This window comes from Triticum dicoccoides, chromosome 3A (genome assembly GCF_002162155.2).
Source record: "Triticum dicoccoides isolate Atlit2015 ecotype Zavitan chromosome 3A, WEW_v2.0, whole genome shotgun sequence".
Taxonomy (NCBI): domain Eukaryota; kingdom Viridiplantae; phylum Streptophyta; class Magnoliopsida; order Poales; family Poaceae; genus Triticum; species Triticum dicoccoides.
Genome location: NC_041384.1, coordinates 399,531,226 through 399,547,404, shown reverse-complemented (window position 1 = coordinate 399,547,404; position 16,179 = coordinate 399,531,226). Strand labels below are relative to the sequence as shown.

Genomic DNA, 16,179 nt, shown 5'->3' with positions numbered 1-16,179 from the left:
ATTTAGCATAAGGAGCAGTTTTAATATACCAGCCAAACGAGTACGCAGGAAAACAGGCCTAAGCATTTCAACAAACTGCTCAAAATCTTCTTCATCCTTATTCTTCGGAGGTTTAGTTGGAAAATGCATGAGTTTCTGAATCCATGGTTCTCTTTCCTTACCAAGTTTTCTAGCAATGAAATCTCTTTTTATCATATCTTTTATTCTTAGGAGGTGGGTGATCAAGATCAACAACATGTTCTATTTCTACATCATTATCAGGTTCTTTATCCTTATCTGGTTGAGCATCATCATGAACATCATTATCAATATCAGTATCATTGGATGGATGTTCATTACAAGATTGTGTCTGAACATCAGAAATAGAAACATCATTATGATTCTCAGAAGGTTTTTCTATCAGATGTTCACTAGAAGCATGCAAAGTTCTATTATTTTTCTTTTTCTTTTTCTTCTTAGATAACTGGGTGTATCAATATTAATTCTTTAAGAATCTTGCTCATTTCTTTTAGAATGACCTTTAGGATATAATGGCTCATGAGCCATTCTACCTCCTCTAGTCATTACTCTAATAGCATGATCATTTATATTATTATTATTATTATTCATCTCATTAAGCAAATCATTTTGAGATTTAACAACTTATTCTAGCTGAGTATGAATCATGGATGCGTGTTTTCCTAAACCCTTAACATCATTAGCATTCCCTCCTCTACTTCGTCTAAGTCTGGGTTGCTAGAAACTACCGATTTAGGAATTCCTAGCGGGCCTAGCTTTGAGGTGCTTTAAATTCTGTGCGATGCAATTCAAATAGTGAACCTGGGCAACCGAACAGCCCAACTTCTTTTCTTCTTTCCGCGCGAGCTGGTTGGGTTGAATGCGAGTAACCAAATACGCCTACGTTGTTCTTGTTTAGACACGTAGATTGAGAACCCCTGAGCTAAACAACTTCCCATGCCCAAAACCAATGAACTGACAATAATACCCTCAACTACTCCTGCCCAAAACCAGTGAACTGACAATAATACCCTTCGGTCGCTCGCCCACCGTTTTCCCCTCCCAATCTTGAGCACCCACACCCCTGTCATCCCGCCGCCGTCCTCCTTCACCCCCTCCCTCTCGATCTCCTCCCACCTCACCTCCTCCTCGCCTCTTGCCGACGTTTCGTCAAGGTACTTCCCAATCCAAAACCCTAGCCTCTCCCATCAGATCAACCACTCTCTTCAGCCTAATCCGGCACTAGATCCGCGCAACCAGATCTGATACCTTCGATTTGATCCCTTTCCGCGTGCGCATCGTAGGTTCCGGCGGCGATGGCGGCGAGGCTCGCGCAGCTGCGGACCAAGGCGGCGCAGGCGGCGGAATTCGCCTCGAAGCACGGCGGCGCCTACTACAAGGAGGCGATGGAGAAGAACAAGCAGTACGTCGTGCAGCCTCCCTCCGTGGAGAAGTGCCAGGAGCTCTCCAAGCAGCTCTTCTACACGCGCCTCGCGAGGTAAAGCCCCTAAATAAATGATTTATGTGTCCAACCGTCTGTACATGTGGCGTGGTTCCAATCGGGGCTCTTGCGCAGTATCAGTGGATCTGCTTGTGCTCGTAGCAACGGGGGTGACCATGGTGTGGTTGAGGTTTGCCCCGTAATTGCCTACTATCTCTATTACTGCCTGCCTAGCTGAACTGGATCGTAGTATGGGGTGGTCCACTCGTGGCTGTGGCAATGTGTGGCCTTCTAGGGTGAGTGATCGATGTATTTGGTGGATACAAACTTCTTTACATAAATTAGATATGAAGTGTTCAATGTATAGCCACCGCCACTTGTGACTGGGGGATTGAGCGATTGCATAGTTCTTCACTTTCTGCACTATTTATGAACTTTAGCATACGGAAATCTTGGAGATCTCTTGTATGTGCCATCTACAATGTAGCTCAAATCTCAGTGGTTGGGGGAAGACCATTGCTACGTCAGCAATTTCCGGTTAGCAGGGGTTTATGCTCTCTTTTTTTGTGACTGTGAGACGGTTCTTATGTTTTGCTAGGCTGGGACTATGCTAATTGTTCACATGATGCTTACTCTAGGCAGCTACCAGGACAGAGCAATTTAGCTAGGTGTGCGTGGTGTGGCAGTGTCACCTACTCCTAACTGGATGACCCTCTTGTAGAACACTATTTATGATTGCTAAAGTTTGTATGTGGATGGAGATGCACCTTTGTTCCTTGAAATGATAACTGTCACTTCAATCTAACAAGATATGCTATGTTCAATAATTGGTTTTAATGGATAAATCACAATTCTGCAAGTCATGCAAGGTACCCACTTGTGTGAGGGAAATATGTCTGTCCTGTTAGTTGGCACAAGTTTGTGATTTCAATCATAATGGAAACATTTTATGTCATCCTTATGCTTGATCACCTGTGCAGCTTTGTTTTGTTGCTATGTTTTTATATTTTTCTTTGACCCATGTTGCATGGAGACATCACAGATGTAGCATAAAGGACGATTGTTTAGGTGAAAGCATAGTCTCTTGTGAAGTTGATATATCATAAATAAAAGGTAATCTACTATGTATGATATTCGAGAAGTGAGTCTTAGCACATATAGCTCTCTGTGAACCATTTGCCATTTTTCTGCATGTTTGCAAAGAAATCGATTCAACTGTTGCCTGCAAATATTCCATCAAAATATCATGCTGATCTGAGTTATTGGCAGGAACAGTGTAGGATATTTCTGCATGTATAGGCAGGTTTGACTGACTGACATAGTAAAACCTTGAGTTTTGTTGCTTCTTGACTTGTGTATGTTTTGAATCTTTGGTCTTATTAGCTACTTTGTGCAAAAAGTGCAACCTCAGTCAAGTGTATCCGCATTCTGGTTATGTGTTGTTTGTTGCTGTTGTTGTTTACATTTTGAGGTATCCATGAGTGGTTATATAATCCAGATTCATGTGGTCATTCTTGGACATATTATGAACTTCACTCTAGTAGTTTGACATATAGGATGGGATGGACACTTGACCTGGCCATAACCTTGTTTTGTTGAACCAGCGAACTAGCTGAGTTCGGTTTCAAGCAAACTTACATCACCAGTTGAATCATGATTGATACATTCATATATTCCTTTAACGATGTCTTAACCAGCGGTTTAGTTTGACACATATGATTAATCAAGATTGTTTGCCAATTTGAACTGTTCAATACATTGTTTTCCAACTTGCATTCCCTACCACAGATTTTTATTTGACATTGTGGCAAATGCTGTGCCATGAGGCATGTTTACCTTGGTAATGCAACTTCCAGATGGTACGCGGTACAATAGTGATTAGTTGTTGTGTGTGGTAGGAAGACCAGACTATGGCTGCACTTGTAGGAGAGGACTAAACGTGTATTTTTCTGTGTTGAGAACCGGGCTTCAGTTGGCCAGTGGTGTGATTGCATGGGAAGCCCACGTTCAAGGCCTGGTCTCCGCAGTAGTGGTCATGGCTGTTCTTCATAATCAATACTAAGCCACATGGGCTAGTTCCCCTTAGGCCTGGTTCTCCATTTTGTATATTTACGTGTTTGCCATCTTCAAATGGGGTGCAACACTATATCTTTCATGAGCCGTAATTTGATTATGCACATCTATGCTGATCAGTGCAAGGAATTTTGCTTGTTTTTCCTTGCCGCGGTGAATGTTTTCTATTGTGCTTAAGCCATTCCTTTGTTCTCTGGAGTCTGATCAGTGGCTTGTATATATATTTGCTGTTTTCTTCAGTCTACCAGGCCGCTATGAAGCATTGTGGAAGGAGGTTGACGGTGTCAAGCAGCTTTGGAAGAACAGGAAGGAGCTCAAGGTGGAGGACCTTGGAATTGCAACACTGTTTGGGGTTGAGCTTTATGCATGGTTCTGCGTAGGCGAGATTGCAGGCAGAGGATTCACCTTAACCGGCTATAAGGTCTGAATTAGATGTCGAGGCGCGCCTTATAATATACTCTTAGCTGATGCTTGTCGAAATTACCTGTCTTGGTTCACAATTTTGTTTCTGAAAAGTTTCCAGTGCTGAATGCCAGCAAGACGAGCACACAATTGCAACAGTGCCTCAATAATTTGCTCGCTCAATTGCCCATTATTTTTTTGTGGTCTGTAACTTGTTCCACTTGACGCCTGCTGCACCACTCTTGTGTTGTCTGGTATGAAATGAACCCATTTCTCGTTGCAGATGAAAGTAAACTTATTGGATATCCTTTTCTTTGGTTCCTCGTTAGTCATCCATAGCGTCTTGTAGTTGAAGTAATGCAGGTTGAAAGCCGCGCTAACATACTGCACAGTATACCCATCTTTCTTGTACTTTATTTCTCTTGTAAAACAAGACTAGCTGTGCTAAACGAGGGGAGAATTAGATTGCCTAATGACTTGCTAACTCATAACATGACCTGAAAGAAGGTAACGAGGTCTAGCTCGCAAAGTCATTATTTTTCTATTCCTAAAAAATCGTTCAGCTGTAGAGCAGCACGATGAGGGTGGTGAGGCTGCTGGCCGCCAACACGAGCATCCACCCCGTCCCTGCCCCGTCGTCCTCCTTGCTGGCGAAGAGCAGCAGCAAGCGGTCGCACGCCAGCTTGAAGAGCGCGACGCACGCCAAGAAGAGGCTGATGGAAAGCACCGCCAGTTCCTTGTTCTGAAGCGTCTCCTGGATGCTTCTCATCTCCTCCACATCCCACCTGCGCGCACATCCACGTCAAAACAATCCCGACCCGACCGCTTTACCTCGTCGCGTATCATGGCATGGCATGGCATGGGTCCTTGCCTCATCGCCGCGTTCTCCCTGACCAGATGGTCTAGTTTCCGCGAGACGCTTGATTTCCAGTCCCTCAGCTCTCCCACATCCCTCGCCTGAACCAAAACGAGAGATAACAAAAGAAACTCAAACCACTTGGCCCTTTCAGTTGCATGCATCACACAAGGTTGGGACGAACTGAGTACGTACCACCTTGTCCTTCCACTCCACCAGGTCCTCCACGTCCGCCTTCATCTTCTCCAGCGCCTTGCCTGTCTGCGCCAGCCCGTTGTGCAGGTCCGGCAGCTTGCCGCCGTACCTCTGGTTCAGCACCTTGGTGTACTCCTCCAGCGTCGACAGCCCCAGCTCCAGGGACCTCAGCTTCTGCATCAGGATCTTGAGCACCACGTCGCCGTGCACCCGCCCCGTCGCCTGCTTCACCGCCTCCTTGCCCTGCGCCTGCGCCGGCTTCCCGTCCGCCACCCTCGAGCCGTTGTTCTTGGCCACGTCGCCGGCGCTCTCGTTCCGCCCGCTGCCCTCCACCTGCCTGTCGTGGACCTGGGAGCCGGCGGTGTCGTTGTGGCCGCTCTCCTTACGGGCGTCGGCGGCAGCCTTTGCGGCGTCCGCGTCGGGGCTGTGGCTGGCGACAAAGTCCTGCAGCATGCGCTCCACGGCGTCGATGCCGTACACTTCGAGGTAGCTGAGGATGCAGTAGAACCCGGAGCCGTAGTGGCTGACGAGGCGCAGCCGGAGGTAGCGCGTCCACCGGGGCTCCGCCAGCACGAAGCGCTGAGCGTGCTTGCCCTTCTCCGCCGTGAACCGCCCCAGCAGTTCCCACGCCTCCCCCGGGTAGCTTAGGCTGCCATGTAGCTCCAGGTCCTTGAAGTTGGAGGAGTAGTGCTCCAGGTTGGCCAGCGCCACGGTGTGGACGAGCGTCTCCTCGGAGAGCTGCACCACGACGAACTTGTCGTCCGCGGAGCACGGGTTGCGGAGGTAGCGGTCCTTGTCGCCGTCGAGGATGTTCGCGGCGCCCTTGGCCTCCTTGTTATGGGCGAGCACCTTGGCACCCTTGGACGCCGCCGCGTAGTTGTACTCGGCGCCGCTAGGCTCGAGGCGGTGCGCGGCGCCGTCGGCGACGCGCTGGTGGTGCCGGCCGCTGTCGTTGTCGGCCTTGCCCTGCAGGATGCGGCTCCGGAACTCGTCCAGCTCCACCAAGGCCGCCTCGGTCGACGAGTTGCCGCCGCTTGCGTTGGACGGTGGTAGTGCTTCTGGGGGGTGCGGCGAGGAGGAGGATTGGCACGTCGGGGAGGAGGCGGTATCGGCCGGGAATATGTATGCCTCCAGTGGCATCACCTTGCAGTAGTTGTCGCGCTCGCCGTAGAAATCTGCGTCGACAGATCCACCGATTCATTCAACCACGCAGACGCAGACATGACGACGAGACGGATCGGCATCGAAGGAGATGGAAGATACTAGTTACCCGAAGGGTCGTCGGTCTGGCTGTTGAGGAACTGGGAGCGCAGGAGGAAAAGGAGACACCATACGGAGAAGACGACCGAGACCGACACCTCGCGGAGGCCGCCGTCCATGGAGAGCACATCCGTTACCGGCGTCGGCCCGCCGCCGCCTCCCCTGTGCTGATGAGCCCCTCCCCCACCGCCTTTTCCTCCTCCGCCTCCTTCTCTCTTCTTCTTGCTCATGCATGCACCACCTACCTACGACGACGTGCCTGCCCACTGTGATCACCAATTGACGAGTCGATCGTTCTCTTTCGTCTCTCCTTCCCTTCCACACCACATGCACATGTACGGTGGGACGCTACGTTGTCGCCCTCAGCGCATGCAGCTTCACCGGGGGTCGATCCAAACGCGCGTGAGGGAGAGGACGGGAAGAGATAGAGAGGAGGAGAGGCCGGGCGAGCAGGAAGCCAGGAACCGCTGGGGAGCAAAAGATGGAGCGGCAACTTAGGAGGTGACCGAGTGCGCAGTGGCAGGTGATGGTCATCGATGCGCGCGGCGGCGGCATCGGCATGCATGGTGTCTGCAAATCGCCTCCCCCTCTCTTTACAGATATGCTAATTCTCATCCATTAACTATACTACTATGTAAGTTACCTGTTTTTTAAATTTAGGCAAGTCAATTTTGTATCTAAATGATAAGTGTCAAACGTGTGGCATGAAGACACTTTGTCCTGATGTTTTTTTTTTGAGAATAACAAACTTTATTAATTAAAAAGCGTTCGGAATCTCCACCGCTATTACATGCAAAATACACTCAGGAGGCACAACCCGCCATTCTTGAGATACTTGTTCACTAACAACTAACTTAGCAAGAATATGTGCAGCTTGATTTGCAGTCCTTCTTCTCCATGAAACTTTACAACCCTGGCATCCCTGCACTAGAGCCTTAATATCCTCAACAATTGGCCCAGCCGCCGAGAGATTTTTGCAAGCACTATTTATCATTCTCACAGCCTGGTTGCAATCCATTTCAACATGAATCTTTGAGATACTCAAATCACGCCCAAATTGGAGCGCTCTTCTACATGCTTTCAATTCAACAAATTCTGGTTTCAAGTCATACGAAAAGAATTGAGTTGCAGCACCCCGAAAGGCATCATCATGGTCACGCAAGACCACCCCTCCTCCTCCCTCACATCCATTCTTTGACACCGCTCCATCAACGTTCGCTAGAATCCACCCTTGTTCAGGTGGTGTCCATTTCTCAAGTCATGGTCGCACAAGAGTTCTTGATTTTCGTTGCACCACTTCATACCACTCATCCATGAGCTTTGAGACCGAATATGATATTTCATGTGGAGATTGAATCTTCTTCCCATCCCTTGCATTATTCCTCGCAAGCCAAAGCCCATAAACACCCTGTATCATCATTTCTCTCTGTTCATCATCAACCTCAGAAATCCATTGAGCCAACTATCTACCTACCTCCACATTTGATTGCATATCTTCTGGCGGGTAGCCAGCAGGGATTCCTCTTTCTTCAGAAAAAACTTTCCAAAAACACTGCGAGTGTGGACACATCCAAAATCTATGAGCAAGAGACTCCTCTCTCCCACATGCAGCACACCCCACACTAGATTTAATTTTTCATCGACTAAGCTCAGAACATACAGCCAAACCATTCCTCATAAGACGCCAATTATGCACCTTCACTTTGTTTGTAACCATCTGATGGTGATCATGGATCTTAAAGCGGGACCGGTTGACACGTCATCTAACTGGCTCGTTTGGGCGCTATGCCATCTGCCCGAACACATTTTTTTAGCTGACCGCCCTCGCCCTCTTACCTATTTCTATCCACTCGTCATCCCCACGAGTGAAAGAGGGAGGGAGACAGAAAGGGATTCATGGGGACTGAGATCCAACGCTCAATATTGGCCCAAGTCAAACAACGATTGAGATTGAGAGATTTTTAGGTAGCCGACAACACAAACAACTTGAGTCGTTCTTCAGTCCATTAGAAATAGAAACAATGGCAACCAAGGTGAAAAACCAACAGTCCTATATATTATTCTGAAACCGCATAAACTGAAATCATTTAGGGTATCTGCAACGGGGCAACCCGCAAAAAACCTCCCGCTTCCGTCCGCGGATAAGGGGACTAGTCCGCAGACACGGATGCGGGAGGCAGCCATCTAACGCTAGCCGCATACATTCGACCAACAATTCAAACCAAGCGGGCGAAATTCGATCAAACCGGATGGATTCATTCAAATTCATATATAATTTACATAAAAGGTAAATATTTTGACCGTTTAACTAAAAAACTAGAAAATACTAAACCCTATACCGGACACCTCGTACGCGTGGCCGCCCTGCCCTGCGGCACCGCCGTTTCCGTCGGTGCCATCATCGCTGTCATCCCTCCAGCAGCTGTACGACACCGAAGGGCCGCGACAGCCTTGTCCAGCGGCTGCCTGCTGCTCGTAGAGGAGCCGCTCGGCCTCCTTGTTAGGACCGAGAGTATATCGACCAGGGGGGGGGGTGAATGGGAGATTCAAGTTTTCTTTCGAAAGCTTTGAACCATACCCCTATCACAGCAGCGGAATAGAATAACGAAGGAAATGAACTAAATCAATCTTCTTCGTGAGAAGCATATTCTTCGATGAATGCATTGACAATAGTACAAGCTTGATAGATCACATGTTTAACTACGACGAGAGTAATGCAACATGCAAACAGATGTAGTAGAATGAGACACATCATGGTATAAAATGATACAAAAACTATGGACAAATATCACAACTGAATCTGAGATACAGGGTGGTGACAAGTGAAAACAGGCGAACACAATGAAACAGAGTGATCACAGAGTTACAAGATGATAACAGACACAAGGAAATGATCGAGTAAACTATCGGCACACAACACGAATAAAAACTACTGAAGGAAATACAGTAGAGTAAATAGAACTAGTGGTGCTCTATGGCAACAGATAGATTTGGTAGACCAGTTCACCCTTCTGCCAAAGGGCTACGTTGTAGCGATCAGACCTCAAACGGTCCAATCTCTGTGCTCAGGTGTCATCCCTGTATCAGTAATGCTGACATCACACAGTACTCGAAGGATTTATAACAGAGTAGCAATCACACACTTATTGCATCGAGTGTCTCAAAAGAGAACTTATTACAATAAATATGGCTTAAGGCCATCTAATAATGATAGCAGCGGAAGGCTTAGAAGATAAGTGAGTCCATCAACTCCAACGGCATCACTGAGTATAGAACCACGACCTAAAACACCTTAATCGTCGTCTGAAAAGTCTGCAACATTAACGTTGCAGCCCGAAACGGGTCAGCACATGGAATATGCTGGCAAAATAACACATAGAGAGTAATGGAATGAAATAGGCTATTCTATATGCATATTTGGCTGGTGGAAAGCTCTATGGTTATAGTTTTGCGTAAAGCAAATTTTTCCCTACTACAAAGGAATAAATTTTATTTAACTATCATGGTAGTTGTTAAACATCGAGAATGGTTGACAACATTCTCAATCCCAATTAAGCAACATCATTAAACAAAACCCAACAAAATTAATTTTAGAGTAACATGTTGAGATTCACATGATAATCTAGGCACTAGATACTCAAGATGTGCATAATCGTGGACACGGCTAATCATGATTAGTTTATACACTCTGCAGAGGTTTGCGCACTTTTCCCCACAAGACTCGATCGCCTTCATTTGGTTTTTCACACTACATGGTGTTTGAGAAGACGGATGACCGAGACATAGTATTTCAGAAGCGCTAGCACCTTACGATCGGGTAGACCGTTACACCTACTTTCCCCTACATCTGCTAGTCTACCACTGTAGAGTTCGCACAACTTAATCAACTATGCCAGAGCCCATAATAGCTTGTGGCTGCACACGGAAGTTTCTAGCATGAAAAATCTCATGATCCCTTTGAGCCTGGGTGGTGGTCCAAAAGGAAAACAGGCAATCGATGGAATACCCAGATGCCTCAATCCATCCAGATGTGTGTTTAAGTTGCCACCTTAAATAAACCATTAATTAACAATCTCACATCTGTCATGGATACACTCACCCAATCCACGTCTACTAGCATAGCATGGCATAATAGGCAAACGTAGAAGTAACTCCCAAAGGTTTGTTAATAACAGGTAATAGGTACTACCTCAGCTACTTCCCAAAACCCACAATTTAATTAGATCCTAATCATGCAATGTGTGAGGATTGATCTAATGCAATAAAACTGGATAGAGGGAAAGCATGATCAAAGTGTTACTTGCCTTGCTGATGATCCGGGAAACCTAGCGATTCGAAGTAGCAAGCGGCGCACTCTGGGTACTCTATCGCAAACAAACAAGCATACAATAAGTACTCAACTAATGCACAGGTAAAACTCACATAAGAGATCTAACCAGAAAGTTCAACTTAAGAACTCCGGTTGGCAAAAAGAATCAAATCGAACGAAGCAACGAAAGACAAACGACAAAAGAAACAGGCTTCGTTTACTATTCTGGATCTAAGGCAATTTTTATAGTGGCAAAAACTTGTTTGAGTTGGTTAAACGGAAAGAGGGTTTCGAGACAAAACTCCAGGCGCTTGAATCGCCTGATTCTGATAAACTAGCGAAAAGTTAGACTAAAACGAAAATCGGATCAGAGATCGCGATCAGAAAAATCACGGATTTAATCCGAGAAAAAGAAAGACGACGAACGTTCGTTAAAATGAACGAACGCTCGCTAATTAAATAAACCGGAAAAACCGATCTATTTAAAAAAACCAAAACTAAAAAAACGAACAAAACCTTCGGAAAACCGAACGGGTTTTCGAGAAAAACCGGCGGCGGCGAGACAACCTGTGGCGGCGGATCCTGCGGGCGGCGATGTCGGCGGCGAGGGGCGGCGCGGCGCGGCGGCGGCGACGACGGGCGGGTAGGGTTAGGGTTTCGGGCGGGGGCGCGGCTGGGCTTGGCCGGGGCCTCGGGGCGCTTATAAGAAGGCCCGGCCAGGCGGAGTCCTGGCCGGTTATGGCCCAAGGTCGGTTCGGACTTTTTTTTAAATAATTACGCTCGAAGAAAAACAAAAGGAATACTAAACAGACTCCAAAAATCCCGAAATAAATTTTCGCCGGCTTCTAAAATCAAGCCGCACAGGATGAACATTTATTTGGGGCCTAAATGCAATTTTGAAAAACACGCATTTTTCCTAAATTCAAATAAAATAGCAAATAAAACCAAATAAAATCTTATTTGATTTTTTTATTAAATCCCCAATATTTCTTTATTTTGGGAAAGTCATTTTATTCCCTCTCTCATTATTTTTATAATAGAAATATTTGAAGATAAGATAAATAAAATCAATTGATCCTATTGTCAAAATTTGAGACAACTCAAATCTGAAAATAACGAAATCCCCAACTCTCTCCGAGGGTCCTTGAGTTGCGTAGAATTTTCTAGGATCAACCAAATGCAATAAAATATGATATGCAATGATGATCTAGTGTATAACATTCTAAATTGAAAATTTGGGATGTTACATACGTCTGGTTGGAGGGGCTATGACCTAACACGAAAGATAAACTCTCTTCACCCTATTCTCCTTCAACGCAAAGCTGATTAGACTCAGGTTGATTTCCCTCATGGTAGATCCTTGTAGGCGATCTCCAAACCTCCGATTGACCTTCATGAACCACAATCACTCTTGGTTGCTGAAGATCTGGCTCGGTGAAGACAAAAACTCTTCAACACTCAAAGCCGAAACCTATCCGTCTAGAGAGTGTGCATCTCTCAAGAGTAATAGGTACAAGAACTCTTATTTAGAACTACTGTGATGCTAAACCACTTTCTAAGTTTGGGCTCTTGGTTTTTTCCAGGTGGATCTTAAACTCAAATCACTTGGTGAGGGGTAGCTCAAATCAATCTTCTCAGAAATCTCAAACGGAGCAGCCACCGGACAAAGACGACGCGGGGTGGCTATTTATAGCCCCAGCCTTCCCAGACGGGAAATGACCATTTTGGACATGAGGTCCAGCCAATGGCCAACCGACACGTTTACAATGGTCGGATTTTGGAGCAATGGTAACATTACTTGAGGAACAAGTAATGCTAACTCCTTGGTCCGAGTCAAATCTCTCACAGCGTAGAAAAATCACAGTCTCTTGCTGGCAAGTATTTGCTCGGAGCACAAAAAGATTTCTCTCGCATCTTTCATAAGTTATGGCTAAGCATCACAACAGATCTTACCATCGAGAACCTATACCCCTCTTAATAGTAAGGAGGTCCTATGACTGGAAAGAATGAAAGAAGAACAACAAAATAAATACTATGTCTTCATTTTGTCTTCGACTTCCATCGCTGCAGTCAATTTCTTCGGATGATAGTACCAAAAAAAGCTTTGCTTCAGCAGAAAATCTTCGAGAGGTCGATTTATCCACACCAATCTTCTCGTCTCTATTACTTCAATAAATATAGCTCATTCTTCTCAGCAACGCAGATATACCTCGGTGAAGTTCCTTGAACTCAGCACTGGAGACAACATTCTCTTCGGTTGTGTATGGACCTTTTCTCTCTGTATGCACCATCAAACAAATCGGTCCATACCTGTTTCTGTCAACAATCTCCAAAACACAAGGTAGGCAGATATTGCACCAACAATCTCCCCCTTTTTGGATGATTGTTGACAAAATAGATGACATTGAATGATAGATAATGAATGGAATGAAATGCGAAGAATAATGAAAGACGAGGGATAATTACGAAGATAGACTATTCCCCCCTTAAGATATGCTTCAGATCATGAAGGATCAGGGAAAAGCGATATTGCTCTTCGTATGAGTATCATTGACAACAGATTATATACTTGAGTTTTTTCAATGCACTCGATGGTGTCTGAGGTGGTTCCTGTCACAAAATCTTTGAAGAAAGTTTGATGTAAAATAAGCGTTGATTGATTTGTGACAAGGATATATCATGAAGTGTTGGTGCAACATCTGCCTACCTTATGTTTTGGAGATTGCTGACAGAAACAGGTATGGACTAATGTGTTTGCTAGTGCACATAGAGAGAAAAGTCCATACACAACCGAAGAGAATGCTGTCTCCGGTGCTGAGTTCGAGGAACTTCACCGAAGCATATCTGCGCTGCAGAGAAGAATGAGCTACATCTCATGAAGAGATAGAGTTGAGAATATTAATTTGAAGAAATCGACCCCTCGAAAGATTTGCTGAGATAGTAAAGCTTTTTGTTTCAATACCGTCGTTCGAAGAAATTGACTGCAGCGATTGAAGTCGAAGACAAAATGAAGACGTAGTGTTCATTGATTTTTTCTTCTTTCAGTCTTTTGAGTCATAGGACCTTCGTACAATTACGAGGGGTATATGTTCTCGTTGCTTAGATCAGCTATGATGCTTAACTAAAACCTATGAAAGATGCGAGAGAAATCTCTTTGTGTTCCGAGTAAATACTTGCCAACAAGAGACTGTGATCTTCTTCGCTGCAAGAGATTTGCCTCGGACCGAGGAGTTATCATTTACTGCTTCACAAGGAATGTTACCGTTGTGCTCAAATCCGACCATTGGAATCATGTCGTTTGGCCATTGGCTGAGGCCGATGTCCAATTTGGTCATTTCCCATCTAGGAAGGCAGCGGCTATAAATAGCCACCCCGCTCCAATGTTATCCATTGGCTACTCCGCTTGAGATTTCTGAGAAGATTGATTTGAGCAACCCCTCTCTGAGTGATTAGAGTTTAAGATCCACCGAGAGAAAACCAAGAGCCCAAACTTAGACTGTGGTTTAGCATAACAACAGTTCTAAGTGAGAGTTCTTGTACCTATTACTCTTGAGAGCTATGCACTCTCTAGACGGATAGGTTTGGCTTCGAGTGATGACGAGTCATTGTCTTCACCGAGCCTGGTCTTAAGCAACCAAGAGTGCGCAGGTCGACCGAAGGTTTTGAGATTGCCGACAAGGATCTACCACGAGTGAAATCAACCTGAGTCTGATCAGCTCTGTGTTGAAGGAGAATAGGGTGAAGAGAGTTTATCTTCCGTGTTAAGTCACATCTCCTCCAACGAGACGTAGCCCTTTGGCAGAAGAGTGAACTGGTCTACCAAATCTCTTGTCGCCATCGAGCACCACTACTTATATCTACTCTACTGCAATTCTTTCAGTAGTTTTCATTCATGCTCTGTGCCACTAGTTTCTCTAATCATTGTTCTTCTGTTTTATCCATTGTATGTTCTAGCTTCACATCATCTCATTATCTTCGTCCTTATTCCTACATTATAAGTTTTTATCCGTGTTAAATCATGTATCTCCGATATCGCATTTTGTTCAGTAGTCAAAATGTTTTGCTTCATTCTGTTACACCGGTTTGCCTGTTGCATAACTCTCATCGTAAATAAACCCATTATTCATCAAGCTCGCTCTGCTGTAAATGCCTTTTTGGATGAATATGCTTCTGACTAAGAACTCTGATTCAGTGCTTTTCTCTCACTACTCTATTCCGCTGTCGTGTGTGAACTAAGGTTCAAAGCTTTCGAAATAAAATTTGAATCTCCCATTCATCCCCCTCTAGTCGATATACTCCCGGTCCTAACAATTGGTATCAGAGCGGGTACTCCCTGTCTCTGTTTATTAAAGGTCTGACCCCCTTGGAGTTTTGAGTATGTCGCTTGTAGGTAGATCCTCACACTCTGAAAGGTTTCCCATCTTCGATGGAAATTACTATCTGTACTAGAAAGAACGAATGAGAATCAGAATTCAAGCTATCAACTTTGATCTGTGGCAGATTGTGGAAGAAGGATACACCATTCAACAACAAAACAATTTGTCCGCCGATGACAAAGAAAATCTACAGTTGGATGCTCAAGCAAAAGATATCATATGTGGCAGTCTATCAAAGACATTTTCCTTCGGTTTCACAGTGTCAACAATGCGAAGCAAATGTGGGATGCTCTTAACAGTGCTCATGTAGATCTTGTTGCCCGATCCGATCCTCACATCAAAATGCTTCGGGCCATGTTCACTAGTTTTAGAAGCCTGCGCAAGGAAAGTTTTATGGAACTCACTGATTGATTGACAAACACTGATGAAAGACTACATCAGCTAGGGGTAACTAATATCACTAATAGAGATGTAGTCAACAAGCTTCTGAGTGTCTTGACGAATCCTTTGATCTCCTTGTGTCTGATATCAAACAAAGACCTAACCATGAAGAGCTTCACTATGTTGAGATCATGACGTTGCTATTGGGGAACACAACAATTTCAAAAAAAAAATCCTACGCACACGCAAGATCTATCATCATGATGTATAGCAACGAGAGGGGAAGAGTATTGTCCATGTACCCTCATAGACTGTAAGCGGAAGCATTATGACAACACGGTTGATGTAGTCGAATGTCTTCACGATCCGACCGGTCCTAGCATCGAAGGTACGGCACCTCCGTGATTTGCACACGTTTAGCTCGGTGACGTCCCGCGAACTCTAGATACAGCTGAGTGTTGAGGGAGAGTATCTTCAGCACGATGGCGTGATGACGGTGATGATGAAGCTACCGGAATAGGGCTTCGCCTAAGCACTGCAACGATATGACCGAGGTGGATTATGGTGGAGGGGGGCACCACACACGGCTAAACAATGTCAACTTGTGTGTTCTAGGGTGCCCCTTCCCCCGTAGATAAAGGAGAAAGGGGGGAGGCCGGCCGGCCCTAGGGCGCGCCAAGGAGGGCAGGAATTCTCCTCCTAGCAGGAGTAGGATTCCTCCTTTCCTAGTCCTACTAGGAGGGGGAAGGAAGGAGTGGGAGAGAGGAAGGAAAGGGGGGGGGTGCCACCCCCCTCCTAGTCCAATTCGGACCCAAGGGGGAGGGGGCACACGGCCTACCCTAGCAGCCCCTCTCTCTCTCTCCACTAAGGCCCATCTGGGCCCACTAGT

General features: G+C 45.7%; 2 protein-coding genes across 2 annotated transcripts; one reads left to right on the top strand and one right to left on the bottom strand.

Annotated features, from left to right (window-relative positions):
• Positions 1-1,015: 1,015 nt before the first annotated feature.
• Positions 1,016-4,195, top strand: LOC119268315. The gene is made up of 3 exons (XM_037549905.1): positions 1,016-1,172; positions 1,302-1,495; positions 3,752-4,195. Exons 2-3 carry the CDS (start codon positions 1,314-1,316, stop codon positions 3,936-3,938), a joined length of 369 nt encoding a protein of 122 aa, XP_037405802.1. The 5' UTR covers positions 1,016-1,172; positions 1,302-1,313; the 3' UTR covers positions 3,939-4,195.
• A 32-nt stretch (positions 4,196-4,227) lies between these two features.
• LOC119268314 (SUN domain-containing protein 5-like) lies at positions 4,228-6,664 on the bottom strand. The gene is made up of 4 exons (XM_037549904.1): positions 6,235-6,664; positions 4,965-6,139; positions 4,785-4,870; positions 4,228-4,698 (listed from the first exon to the last, which is right to left on the bottom strand). The coding sequence occupies exons 1-4, from the start codon at positions 6,452-6,454 to the stop codon at positions 4,473-4,475; spliced, it is 1,707 nt and encodes a 568-aa protein (XP_037405801.1). The 5' UTR covers positions 6,455-6,664; the 3' UTR covers positions 4,228-4,472.
• Positions 6,665-16,179: the final 9,515 nt, after the last annotated feature.

Bases quoted from the DNA above. Each gene is read 5' to 3' on its own strand.
- LOC119268314 (XM_037549904.1), bottom strand. From the start codon at position 6,454: ATGAGCAAGAAGAAGAGAGAAGGAGGCGGAGGAGGAAAAGGCGGTGGG. The intron at 6,140-6,234 runs GTAACTAGTATC...CTGTCGACGCAG, and splicing joins CCAGACCGACGACCCTTCGG to ATTTCTACGGCGAGCGCGAC. The intron at 4,871-4,964 runs GTACGTACTCAG...GTTTTGGTTCAG, and splicing joins TGGAGTGGAAGGACAAGGTG to GCGAGGGATGTGGGAGAGCT.
- LOC119268315 (XM_037549905.1), top strand. From the start codon at position 1,314: ATGGCGGCGAGGCTCGCGCAGCTGCGGACCAAGGCGGCGCAGGCGGCG. The intron at 1,496-3,751 runs GTAAAGCCCCTA...TGTTTTCTTCAG, and splicing joins TTCTACACGCGCCTCGCGAG to TCTACCAGGCCGCTATGAAG.